Source organism: Lepus europaeus, chromosome 17 (genome assembly GCF_033115175.1).
Source record: "Lepus europaeus isolate LE1 chromosome 17, mLepTim1.pri, whole genome shotgun sequence".
Lineage (NCBI taxonomy): Eukaryota > Metazoa > Chordata > Mammalia > Lagomorpha > Leporidae > Lepus > Lepus europaeus.
The window spans coordinates 761,724-774,974 of record NC_084843.1 but is presented as its reverse complement, the minus strand read 5'-3'; the positions used below and the strand labels follow the sequence as shown (position 1 = coordinate 774,974).

Genomic DNA, 13,251 nt, shown 5'->3' with positions numbered 1-13,251 from the left:
CCCGTGGTTGGAACACCTGCCCGAGCCCCCCCCCCCCGTGGTTGGAACACCTGCCCGAGCCCCCCCACCGTGGTTGGAACACCTGCCCGAGCCCCCCCCCCCGTGGTTGGAACACCTGCCCGAGCCCCCCCCGTGGTTGGAACACCTGCCCGAGCCCCCCCCCCCCGTGGTTGGAACACCTGCCCGAGCCCCCCCCCCCGTGGTTGGAACACCTGCCTGAGCCCCCCCCCGTGGTTGGAACACCTGCCCGAGCCCCCCCCGTGGTTGGAACACCTGCCCGAGCCCCCCCCCGTGGTTGGAACACCTGCCCGAGCCCCCCCACCGTGGTTGGGACCCTGCCCGAGCCCCCCCCCCTTGGTTGGAACACCTGCCCGAGCCCCCCCCCGTGGTTGGAACACCTGCCCGAGCCCCCCCCCCGTGGTTGGAACACCTGCCCGAGCCCCCCCACCGTGGTTGGGACACCTGCCCGAGCCCCCCCCCCCGTGGTTGGAACACCTGCCCGAGCCCCCCCCGTGGTTGGAACACCTGCCCGAGCCCCCCCCCCCCCGTGGTTGGAACACCTGCCCGAGCCCCCCCACCGTGGTTGGGACACCTGCCCGAGCCGCCCCCCTTGGTTGGAACACCTGCCCGAGCCCCCGCCCCCTTGGTTGGAACACCTGCCTGAGCCCCCCCCCCCCCCCCCTCCAGGAGCAGCATGGCGTTCCTGAGCTTCTCCTGCAGGCCACTGGCTCCTGTTGCAGCCTCTGGGGAAGCGCTAGGCCGCATCCCACGTGTCCCATGGGGAGACAGAGCTCCCACCAAGGCCGAGGGGTGGCGGGGGGCTGAGTGAGGACACGGCAGGGCTGTGCTGAGAGGCAGGGTTCAAGGGTCACCCGTGGGACTCGGTCGCATCCCGGACTTTTACTTGGAAAGAGACAGGAAGTCCCAGGCTGCGCGAGTGGGGAGGGTGGGACTGGCCTGGCTTCATTGTGAGGGGTGGGACTGGCAGGCGGCTGAGGAGCCGCAGCTGTGCACACAAGGGGCCATCACACCTGGACGAGGCTGGCCAGGGAGGGCCTCTGGTGGCTTTGAGAGGGGCAGGGCGGGTCCTGGACGGAGTCTGGGGAAGAGGGCAGCGTGCCCGCCCGGCCGCTGGCTGGGTGACAGGGCCCCGCGGCAGGGCTGCCTCCGTCCCTCCGGGGCCACCTCCTTCACAGGGGCGTGCAGCGTTCAGGGTGACTGGGTGCTTCTCCTCCACAAGAGGTTTTGGCCTCGGTGCTGCGAGTGGCCGCGCGGGCCGGGCACAGTCGGCCGCGGCCTGCTCCCGGGGGTGCTCTGCTTCCGGAGCAAGCGCGCCGTGCTCAACTTTTGGAATGCTTTGATTTTGCCAGTCAAAGCCAGCTGCTTCATGTTGTTTACGATATAATTTTGCCTATGATTTATAACCTATTACAGCTTTAAAATTAGATCAGCTTAGTGCAGAGCTGAAACATATTAATTAGAAAGTTTAAGTAATTATGGGCTTATTAAAAAGCCTTAAAATGCTCAGAAAGTGTAATTAAGACAATGGCAGCGTTAGCGCGGGCCTTCTCCGTGTCTGGGGCGCGCAGGCTGCCGGCAGAGACGGGCAGCCGAGGAGCCGGTGCGTCTGCTCGCCGGCAGGGCCAGCTCAGCTCAGCACGGTGAGCCCTGGTGGTGGTGAACGTTCCAGAGAGTCTTTGAGCCTGGGGTCAGAGGTGGAGCAGCCCCTGGCTGCCAGCCCACCCCCGCCTGGCCCATCCCACCGGCCTGGCCCCCAGCACTGGGGAAAGGAAGCCCCATTTCCTTCGGGGTCGTTGCCAATCAGTCGAACTCTCGTGAAACGCCGGCAGTCTCATTTCGTATCTGGGAAGCTGTGGGGACCCTGGTGGCCCCGATGAGGACCTCCAAAGCGCTGGTCACTGAGAAGCCGCGGTGCGGAAGGAGAGCTGCAGGTGTGAGCCTGGAGTCGGCCCCGCCAGGCGCTCCCCCGAGACTGCTCCTGCCTGCTGGGCGTGGCGTTGGCAACGCTGCAGCAAGCGAGGAGGCAGGCGCAGGCTCTCCCGGGCCTGGGCTGCTGCGGCTGCGGGGCTGTCTCCTGGTGGCAGGCACCTGTGACCGGGATCCCCAGCGTCCCTGCGCCCTGACATCTGAGTGGGGCAGTGGCTGGGTGAGCCGAGCCCATGGCAGGAGCAGCCGGGGGCAGCAGAGGAGCAGGAGGACGGCGCCCCCTGCGTGCCGGGCTCAGCTGGGAGACAGAACAGGGAGAGGGGCAGATGGGTCACACACACACACACGAAGTAACCTTGAGATCACCGGTGAGACCCAAGGACCACAGTCCAGTGAGAGGTGCGAGAGGGTTTGATTTGAAGCTTTTGCTTGTCTGTGATTGATAGGTGTCACGAACATTCCAGAAATGTGCCTTGGCCTTTTCCTGACTCTGAAACCTCCCCAAGCCCCGGCGCTGGGTCCTGTCTGAGAGGGGCAGTGTCCTGCACAGAAAGCTGCAGGCCCTTGATCCTGGCTTCTCAGGAAGCTGGAACCCAGGACAGTGGTTTGTCCCCGGGAGGCTGTTGGTGGTGTCTGAGGACATTTGTGACTGTCACCACGGGGGGATGGGGCAGGGCCACTGGCTTGAGGTGGGGAGAGGCCGGGGATGCAACTGGGTGCCCTGCAGAGCTGGGAGTGCCAGCCTGCTGGTCCTAGTGCCAGAGCCTGGCCCGGATCCTCACACCCAGAGCCCCGTTGGCTGCAGCGTGCCCGGCTGCAGATGTCACCCAGAAAGAGCAGAAAAGCGAGAGTTGTGAACTTGGGGGGCCACTGCTTTTCTGCTGCCTAAGTAACTGTTTTGTTTGTTTTTAAGGCACTTGAAAACTTTGCTCTTAGAGAGAAACCCTATCAAGATGTTGCCGGTGGAGCTGGGTGAGTGTGGGAACCACAAAATCCTTGGAGGTGGTGAGGTTTAAGTGCTGCCCCTGGAAGCCAGCAGACCTGGGGAGGGGGCCATGGGCCGTGCTGGGAGGGGCTGGGGGTAGCACAGGGGTCTCGGCTGTCAGGCGGAACAGGTGCCGCACAGCGTGGTGACGGTGGGGGCGGGGGAGGGAGCAGGCGCTCGGCACCCAGCGCAGTCGTGGCTGGAGTGATGGTCTGGGTTTCGGGCAGAGTTCACTTAGCGTTTCTCTGGATTTACCTCCAGTCCTGATACCGTCCTCTTTCTGGCGTCAGTAACCAAGAACTGTGTTGAAGTCTTCCCGCGTGATTGTGGATTTGTCGACCCTCCTTTTACACCTGTAGATTTTGCTTCGTGTACTCGGCACTGCGCTGTTGGGGGAACAGGAGTTCCCATGGAATCTGGCACCAAGTCGCTGGCTGAACCGAACGTTGCTTGCTTGGTTTCCTCCTGCCGCTGTGAGCTCCGCTCCTCTGGTACGCGTTTGCCTGGCGCCGCCTCGTCTGTCTGTATGGCTGAGGCCAAGTCCCGTTTGCGGCCTTTGCGCGTGCTGTTCCCTGTGCCTGATTGTCCCTCACAGCTGGGCCACCTCTCAGTCTTCATGTTGTGGGTTTGGCTTTCTGTCCGACTGTCGCTGTCACGTGTGGACGTTTTCATGTCCTGCACGTAGGTACCCAGGAGTGAACATGCCGTGGTCCCTGCAGCTCCTCGGGGCGGCTGCACCTGTTACCTTCCGCCCACAGCCCCGCCCCTGCATTTCTGGTGACGTGGCAGCGCCTCTGTGTGGTGTTAGTGGCTGATGGTGGTTTTAGTGGCTTGGCCACGTGCTCAGGGATCATTCGCTGAGGACAGCGTGGCTGTGCCAACCATCTTGTGCTCATTATGTGCAGAGAAGACGTTTTCCCGTCTGCCCTGTGACCTCTCTGTACCCGAGCCGTCTGGAGTCACGGTCCATCGCTACATCCAGGCTGGCAGTCTCTGCCTTTTCTTGGGGGCGCTCAGGCCCCCACGTTTAGCAGCGTGTCGGCGGGAGCGACTGAGGTCGCCCGTCACTGCTGGTTCTCTGGGTGTCTTGCCAGGGCCAGTTTCACTGTTACTTTCCAGTTCAGTGTGTGTTGAATGCGTATTGACACTCCCATTTCAGCTGCAGGTGTAGCTCCGGGTGTAGCTGCAGGTATAGCTGCAGGTGTAGCTCCGGGTATAGCTGTAGGTGTTGCTCCAGGTGTAGCTGTAGGTGTCACTCCAGGTGTCACTGCAGGTGTAGTAGTAGGTGTAGCTCCTGGTGTAGCTACAGGTGTAGCTCCAGGTATAGCTCCAGGTGTAGCTGCAGGTGTAGCTGTAGGTATAGTTGTAGGTGTGGCTCTGGGTGTAGCTGTAGGTGTGGCTCCAGGTGTAGCTGCAGGTGTAGCTGTAGGAGTAGCTGCAGGTGTAGCTCCTGCTCCCCTAGCAGCGCAGTGGCTGCCATGGGGGTTCTACCGCTCACCCGTGGTCCCGGGGTCACACTGAGCCACACTCCTTCACACGTGCTTGGCCCGTGCGTTCTGTCTGCGTACCGTGTGAGCCCGCAGCGCGCTGTTACACTTCTCGCCTTCAGTCGAGAGCAGTGTCCGGCCCGCTGGCGACCCCTGCTTTCTGTCTGGCTGAAGAGCTCCCTCAGGGCTCCCACAACCAGCCAGCTCCCCGCTGCTGCCTTCTGCAATGCCCCAGGCCACGTGGTTTCGGTTCTCAGCCGCAATGATGTCCCTTTGGAGGGAGCCGTGGGTGGGGTGGGTTTTCTCAGCCGACGCCGTGCCCCGGGCCGTCGCCGCGTGCCTGCTGGCTCTGTCCTGCCGTGGGGGGCGTGTTGCTCACCATGGGCGCCCTCCAGGATTTGTCTGTTTCGGGCGGAGACGCCCAGCTGTGCTTTCCTTCATGCTTGGTCTGCTTAGAATTTGCTGAGCTCACTCAGCGGTACAGTCCTGCCTCGCCCCCGCTCGAGACGCTTCCCGTCATCACTGCTCCAGTCTGTCTCCTCCCCTCTGCTGCGCGCCGGGCCTCTGTCCCCTCCCCGCACTCACCGAGGCCTGCACGTCTTCAGGAGCCACTCACCGAGGCCTGCACGTCTTCAGGAACCACCTTTCTGTTCTTAGGCGGCCGTCTCCACGGTCACCGAGCCTCTTTCTCCCTGCATCTCCAATGGCCTACGAAGCCCACTTAGTATTTTTTTTTAAAGATTTTATTTATTTATTTGCGAGGTAGAGTTACAGACAGTGAGAGGGAGAGACAGAGAGGTCTTCTATCCTCTGGTTCACTCCCCAGATGGCTGCAACGGCCGGAGCTGTGCCGATCCGAAGCCAGGAGCCAGGAGCTTCTTCCAGGTCTCCCATGTGGGTGCAGGGGCCCAAGGACTTGGGCCATCCTCCACTGCTTTCCCAGGCCACAGCAGAGAGCTCGATCGGAAGTGGAGCAGGCGGGACTAGAACCGGCGCCCATATGGGATGCCGATGCCTTAGGTGGAGGATTAACCTACTGTGCCATGGAGCTGGCTCCCGACCTAGTGTTTTTTGGTCAGATATTGAGTTTTAGTCCTAAGCTTTTCCTGCGCATCTTAAGTGGTTTCTGTTTCTGTGCTGGGAGTTCGTGCCCTATTGGGCGGAGGCACGTTCTCCCCAGCGTGTGGGCTTCCGGCGGGGGCAGCGTCTGTCTGTCCGTGTTGTCTCGGGGTCTCGTGGCTTTCCCTTCCTCTCACTGTGGGAGCATCCTTGGGTTTCTTCTGTGTGTAGTGATTGTGGTTTGTGTCCTGGACATCGTCACAGAGACGTCGTGGAGATGCTGGGTTCTGTGATAGTCCTCATCTAACAAAGAAAAGTAGCTAGACTCACAGGACAGAGTTCACACTCTCCTGCTGCCGTGGGCACAAGAGACATCGGGGATCCCCACCAGCTCCTGCAGCCGTGCCTGGGCCTCTGCAGTCTGTCCTGGGTCTATGGGGTTCAGGCCTCAGCCAAAGATTTGCATGTGGGATTTCTGTGCCTCCTACCACTGTGGCCTCCTGGCTCTCCCCCTGCGCCCCGGCTGTTGCAGTGCCTCTGTGCCTGTGCTGTAGCCTTTGGGCCCATGAGGCCCCGCCGGCTTCCTTCTGGGCCACCGCTGCCCTGACCTCGACCCAGCATCCCCTGCAGCTGTCGCCCCCCAGCCCGCCTGACTCCCGCTGCTCTCCTGGCGCGGAGCTGCTGCAGCACTCCTGGGAGCAGAAGTTCAACAATGGTTACTTAGTGATGGGCCTGGAGACTGCATCCTGGGTTTGTTACATTTTCTTTGAAATGAGTACTTTAACCAGTCTGGAGCAGAGGAACCTCACCAACTTTTAGCTCCATTCCTCCTTACATTTTTTGCTACTATTTTCATGAATCCAATGGATGCTTTTTTTTTTTTTTTAAAAAGATACATTTACTCACTTGAAAGTCAGAGTTTCAGAGAGAAACAGAGACAGAGTGAGATCTTCCTGTTTGCTGGTTCCCTCCCCACATGGCCTGCAGCTCTGATACAGGAGCAGCAGCTCTGATGAGGGGGCTATGGAGGGGGCCGGCAGCTCTGATATGGGGGTCTATGGTGGGAGGCGGCAGCTCTGATATGGGGGTCTATGGTGGGGGCGGCAGCTCTGATATGGGGGTCTATGGTGGGGGGCGGCAGCTCTGATATGGGGGTCTATGGTGGGGGGCGGCAGCTCTGATGGGGGGGCTATGGTGGGGGGGCGGCAGCTCTGATGGGGGGCTATGGTGGGGGCAGCAGCTCTGATATGGGGGTCTATGGTGGGGGGCGGCAGCTCTGATGAGGGGGCTATGGGGGAGGTGGCAGCTCTGATGGGGGCTACGGTGGGGGCGGCAGCTCTGATATGGGGGTCTATGGTGGGGGGTGGCAGCTCTGATGGGGGGACTATGGTGGGGGGTGGCAGCTCTGATGGGGGGCTACGGTGGGGGCGGCAGCTCTAATGGGGCTATGGTGGGAGCAGCAGCTCTGATATGGGGGTCTATGGTGGGGGGCGGCAGCTCTGATATGGGGGTCTATGGTGGGGGGCAGCAGCTCTGATGGGGGGGCTATAGGGGGGGCGGCAGCTCTGATATGGGGGTCTATGGTGGGGGGCGGCAGCTCTGATATGGGGGTCTATGGTGGGGGCGGCAGCTCTGATGGGGGGGCTACAGGGGGGCAGCAGCTCTGATATGGGGGTCTATGGTGGGGGGCGGCAGCTCTGATGGGGCTATGGTGGGGGCGGCAGCTCTGATATGGAGGAGCTATGGTGGGGGGCGGCAGCTCTGATGGGGCTATGGTGGGGGCGGCAGCTCTGATATGGGGGTCTATGGTGGGGGGCGGCAGCTCTGATATGGGGGTCTATGGTGGGGGGCAGCAGCTCTGGGGGGGCTATGGGGGGGCGGCAGCTCTGATATGGGGGTCTATGGTGGGGGCGGCAGCTCTGATGGGGGGGCTACAGGGGGGGCGGCAGCTCTGATATGGGGGTCTATGGTGGGGGGCGGCAGCTCTGATATGGGGGTCTATGGTGGGGGCGGCAGCTCTGATGGGGGGGCTACAGGGGGGGCGGCAGCTCTGATATGGGGGTCTATGGTGGGGGGCGGCAGCTCTGGGGGGGCTATGGGGGGGCGGCAGCTCTGATGGGGCTATGGTGGGGGCGGCAGCTCTGATATGGAGGAGCTATGGTGGGGGGCGGCAGCTCTGACACGGGGGCGGCAGCTCGGGTCCTAGCCCTCTGCCCCACATTCCCCATGACTTCTTTCTAAGGCCTTTATTTTTCTTTTGTTGTGAAGGATATTTTTGGCTGAGTATAGAATCCTAGATCTCAGGAATTTTCCCCACTTAATAAATATCGTCCTCGGGCCTTCCGGCTGTGTCCCTTCCGTGGGACCCGGCGGCCGGCCGTCACGTTTCCTTTGCTGACGATTCGTCCTCCCTCTGCTTTCCAGGCATTCTCCTGACGCCCTTCTCCAGCTGGGCCGTGAGGCCGAGGTCCTGGTGAACTCGTGTCTGCTCTCTGGCGCCTCGGGTTGGATCTGGAACGTTCCCGGTCCTTGACGTTACTTCTGACGCTGCGCTGTCGCCCTGCTGGGTCTGGGGCTCCAGGGGTGTCGCGCTGTTGACTGTTCCGCGCCTGTGCGCCGCTCTCCCTGCTCTGCCTGTTGTGTCCTGCTGCCCTGCCTCTGGGCTCCCAAGCTCTGTCTTCAGCGTGTCCAGCCCGCCTGCTGTCCGACCCAGCCCTTCAGCCTCACGGTTTCGGCAGGGAAAGGAGGCTTCTAGTTATGACACTTTGGAAGTTGCTGGGCCAGGCGCCATGTTCTTGTGCGTCAGCGTGGGGTGCCTCTGCCCCATCCTTGCTCCAGGAGGATGGCGTGGCTGCATGCGGGGCACTGGGGCGCCGGCTCTCTGCCCTCTGCCGTCCTCTGGCTGTGTTCACAGCCATCAGCCGCCCATCTGGCTGTCGTGCACCCGGCACCTTGCTGTCTGCAGGACCCCTCCTTGTCATCCCTCGGTTGCCGGTGCTGTGTCTCAGTGCGATTCCCTTGGGGCGTGTTACTTCTTAGATGCGTAGGTTAACGCTTACCCTCTCCCTTGGGTGTCTTGCCCTGGTCTCCTCGGGTGTTTCTCCTGCTCTGTACGCATGTGCCGGCACATGTGTCGTCCCACAAGTCCCTGGGCTCTGCTGCTGTTCCGTCTTTCTACTGTGTGACGCTCAGCCTGAGTGATCGTCACGGCTCCGTCTTCAAGCTCCCTGTCTGCTTCCCCTGCACGCTGCTGTCGCGCCCATCTGGTTTATCTTTCTGAGTTCCAGCTCTAGGAGCACTGGGGACTTCTGTGTAATTCCCACCTCTGTTGACGTTCCTGGTGCTCGCCTCTGCGCCCGCACGTGCTCTTCACTTCCGTGGGCACACAACAGCGGTCACACAACAGCGGTCACACAACAGCGGTCACACAGCAGCGGCGACACAACAGTGGTCACACAACAGCGGCCACACAACAGTGGTCACACAACAGCGGCCACACAACAGTGGTCACACAACAGCGGTCACACAACAGCGGTCACACAACAGCGGTCACACAGCAGCGGCCACACAACAGCGGTCACACAACAGCGGTCACACAGCAGCAGCCACACAGCAGCGGTCACACAACAGTGGTCACACAACAGCGGCCACACAACAGCGGTCACACAACAGCGGTCACGTGGGAGACGTTGCTGTCTCCACATCTGGGCCCACAGAGATGGCCCCGTGGGCGGCTGGTTTGCTGAGCGTGGACTGCGTTTCCCTTTCTCTGCCTGCTGTGGTTTTCCTGTCCTGTGCTGTAGTGACGTATCCTGAACTCTACCTGGAGGTGGTGGCTTCTGCTGCCTCTGTTTGCTGTGTTTTTGATTGGTTGGTTGGTTGGTTGGTTGGAATCTGCAGAATTGTCTCCCTGCGGATTTTTTAAAGCAAATCCAGACGTTCGTTGTGTCATCTGCCTCAGGCACTGAGCGGGATCGTCTGTTTCCTTCCTCATGTCCACCCCGTGGGGCAGGGCGTGGACGTGGGTGCTGACTCTGTCCCTGTATCCACCCCGTGGGGCAGGGCGTGGACGTGGGTGCTGACTCTGTCCCTGTATCCACCCCGTGGGGCAGGACGTGGACGTGGGTGCTGACTCTGTCCCCGTATCCACCCCGTGGGGCAGGGCGTGGACGTGGGTGCTGACTCTGTCCCCGTATCCACCCCGTGGGGCAGGGCGTGGACGTGGGTGCTGACTCTGTCCCTGTATCCACCCCGTGGGGCAGGGCGTGGACGTGGGTGCTGACTCTGTCCCTGTATCCACCCCGTGGGGCAGGGCGTGGACGTGGGTGCTGACTGTGTCCCTGTATCCACCCCGTGGGGCAGGGCGTGGACGTGGGTGCTGACTCTGTCCCTGTATCCACCCCGTGGGACAGGGCGTGGACGTGGGTGCTGACTCTGTCCCTGTATCCACCCCGTGGGGCAGGGCGTGGACCTGGGTGCTGACTCTGTCCCTGTATCCACCCCATGGGGCAGGACGTGGACATGGGGTGCTGACTGTGTCCCCATGTCATCCCATGGAGCAGGACGTGGACGTGGGTGCTGACTCTGTCCCTGTATCCACCCCGTGGGGCAGGACGAGGACGTGGGTGCTGACTCTGTCCCTGTATCCACCCCGTGGGGCAGGGCGTGGACGTGGGTGCTGACTCTGTCCCTGTATCCACCCCGTGGGGCAGGGCGTGGACGTGGGTGCTGACTCTGTCCCTGTATCCACCCCGTGGGGCAGGGCGTGGACGTGGGTGCTGACTCTGTCCCTGTATCCACCCCGTGGGGCAGGGCGTGGACGTGGGTGCTGACTCTGTCCCTGTATCCACCCCGCGGGGCAGGACGTGGACGTGGGTGCTGACTCTGTCCCTGTATCCACCCCGCGGGGCAGGACGTGGACGTGGGTGCTGTGTCCCTGTATCTACCCCGTGGGGCAGGACGTGGACGTGGGTGCTGACTCCCTGTATCCACCCCGTGGGGCAGGGCGTGGACGTGGGTGCTGACTCTGTCCCTGTATCCACCCCGTGGGGCAGGGCGTGGACCTGGGTGCTGACTCTGTCCCTGTATCCACCCCATGGGGCAGGACGTGGACATGGGGTGCTGACTGTGTCCCCATGTCATCCCATGGAGCAGGACGTGGATGTGGGGTGCTGACTCTGTCCCCGTGTCCACCCCGTGGGACAGGACATGGACTTGGGTGCGGACTGTCCCCTTGCAGGGCGCATGAAGATGCTGAGAGCGCTGACCTGAGACTCTGTCCCCGTGTCATCCCATGGGATGGGATGTGGACGTGGGATGCTGACTCTGTCCCCGTGTCCACCCCGTGGGCAGGGTGTGGACGTGGGTGCTGACTGTCCCCTGCAGGGCACGTGATGATGCTGAGAGCGCTGAACCTGAGGCACTGTCCGTGTGTCCACCCTGTGGGACAGGGCATGGATGTGGGTGCTGTGTCCCCGTGTCCACCCTGTGGGGCAGGGCGTGGATGTGGGTGCTGTGTCCCCGTGTCCACCCTGTGGGACAGGGCATTGACGTGGGTGCTGTGTCCCCGTGTCCACCCTGTGGGGCAGGGCGTGGACGTGGGTGCTGACTGTCCCCTGCAGGGCGCGTGACGACGCTGAGAGCACTGAACCTGAGGCACTGTCCACTGGAGTTCCCCCCACAGCTGATCGTGCAGCGGGGGCTGGCGGCCATCCTGACGTTCCTGCGGATCTGCGCCACGGAGCACTCCTTCCCCGGGGCGTCGGCGTCGGCGTCGCAAGGTTTGTGCTCGTGATTCCGAAGGCCGGGCGTGAAATGGCACCGCCTGTCTGCTCTTTCTTTTTTATCTATTTATTTCAAAGTCAGAGTTACTGAGAGAGGGAGAGATATAAAGAGAGCCAGTAAAAGAGGTCTTCCACTCGCTGCTTCACTCTGCAAACAGCCACAAATCCAGACCAAAGCCAGGGGCCAGGAGCCTCCTCCAGGTCCCCGACATGGGTGCAGGGGCCCAAGCTCCTGGGCCGTCTTCCAGCGCTTTCCCAGGCTACCGCAGGGAGCTGGATGGGAAGTGGAGCAGCCGGGCCATGAACCGGCACCCATATGGGTGACGCCATGGCAGGCAGCAGCTTCGCCGACTGCACCAGCACGCTGCCCCCAGGCGCTCTGATCTTAGTGATGTCATGAGGAACACAGAGCTGACTGTGGCACACGCAGGCCTCCCGCTGCCCCCGTCACAGCAGGGCCTGTTCCTGGCTCCATGCTCATGGGTTTACATCCTCAGTGTTGTCACAGAGCCTGTCCAGGGAGGATTTTGAAAAAAGAAAAAAATTCACTGGGATAAAGCAATCAAAAGTCACTGCCTCCAGGCCACCAGCAGGCCACTGCCCCAGGGGTCCCTTGAGGTCTGTTTGAAAGAAGCAGTGGGCCGGCGCCACGGCTCACTAGGCTAATCCTCTGCCTGTGGCACTGGCACCCCAGGTTCTAGTCCCGGTCGGGGCACCGGATTCTGTCCTGGTTGCTCCTCTTCCAGTCCAGCTCTCTGCTGAGGCCCAGGAGGGCAGTGGAGGATGGCCCAAGTGCTTGGGCCCTGCACCCGCATGGGAGACCAGGAGAAGCACCTGGCTCCTGGCTTTGGATCGACGCAGGGTGTCGGCCATAGCGGCCATTTGTGGGGTGAACCAATGGAAGGAAGACCTTTCTCTCTGTCTCTGTCTCTCTCTCTCACTGTCTAACTCTGCCTGTCAAAAAAAAAAAAAAAAAAAAAAAAAGAAGAAGAAGAAGAAGAAGAAGAAGAAGAAGCAGCAGCAGCAGCAGCAGTGAAGTATTTCTAAGTCGGCACAAGAAAGTGGCGTGACGATGGCTCCAGGCCAGCGTGTGGCCTGGGGACACCTGCGCCCACACCCCAGTGCTGAGTTCAAGTCCTGGCTCTGCTCCTGGTCCCGGCTTCCCGCCAGCAGGCGCCCGGGGAGGTGGCAGGGATGGCTCTGTAGCGGGGTCCCTGCCACCCACATGGGAAACCTGCATGAGTTCCTGGCTCCCAGGCAGTTGGGACGGAACCAGTGGGTGGGAACATTCCCTGCCCGTCGAGTGTCGCTGCTAAGTTTGGAATTCCACAGTCGAGGCTGTCTCATGTCCTTATAGACGTGTGTGTCAGTGCCCTTTGGGGGGTGTCCAGTCCGTGCACGCGCTCTGATGTTCTGGGGGTGAACAGGCATCGTCTGCATCAGGGCGGAGTGAAGTGAGGATAAAGGAGGCGCCCGGAGCGACGGGCTGCAGCCTCGGCCTGGAGCACCTGCAGCAGCCGGAGAGGGCAGACACTGGTACACGGGAGATCAAAACACACAGTTACCTACGTGTCGGTAACGTGTGGCCCTGTACAGAGACAGAGAGAGCTTCCTTCCTTCTGAGGGTCACCCCCAGGTGGTCCCAACATCCAGAACTGGGCCAGGCGGGAGTCAGGAGCTAGGAGCTCCGTCCGGGTCGCCCAGGCAGGTGGCAGAGGAACAGGCGCTGGAGCCACCACTGCTGCTTCCCAAGTGCATTAGCAGGGAGCTGGACAGGAAGCCAAGTGGCCAAGACGCAGACCAGCGCTCGGGTGTAGGATGTGGGCATCGCACGTCCCAGCTTAACCCCTGCACCCCACCTGCCCAGACAGCCACACCTGCCCAGACAGCCACACCTGCCCAGACAGCTACACCTGCCCCACAGAGCCCACACCTGCCCCACAGCCCACACCTGCCCCACACAGCCCATACCTGCCCCACAGCCCACACC

General features: G+C 61.8%; 1 protein-coding gene across 1 annotated transcript in view; it reads left to right on the top strand.

Annotated features, from left to right (window-relative positions):
- LRRC27 (leucine rich repeat containing 27) overlaps nucleotides 1-13,251 on the top strand; it is a 39,650-nt gene that overhangs the window by 1,540 nt on the left and 24,859 nt on the right. Inside the window, exons 3-4 of the mRNA XM_062215154.1 lie at nucleotides 2,861-2,919; nucleotides 11,100-11,258. Coding sequence (XP_062071138.1) covers nucleotides 2,861-2,919; nucleotides 11,100-11,258 — 218 coding nt within the window. The remainder of the gene's footprint in view (nucleotides 1-2,860; nucleotides 2,920-11,099; nucleotides 11,259-13,251) is intronic.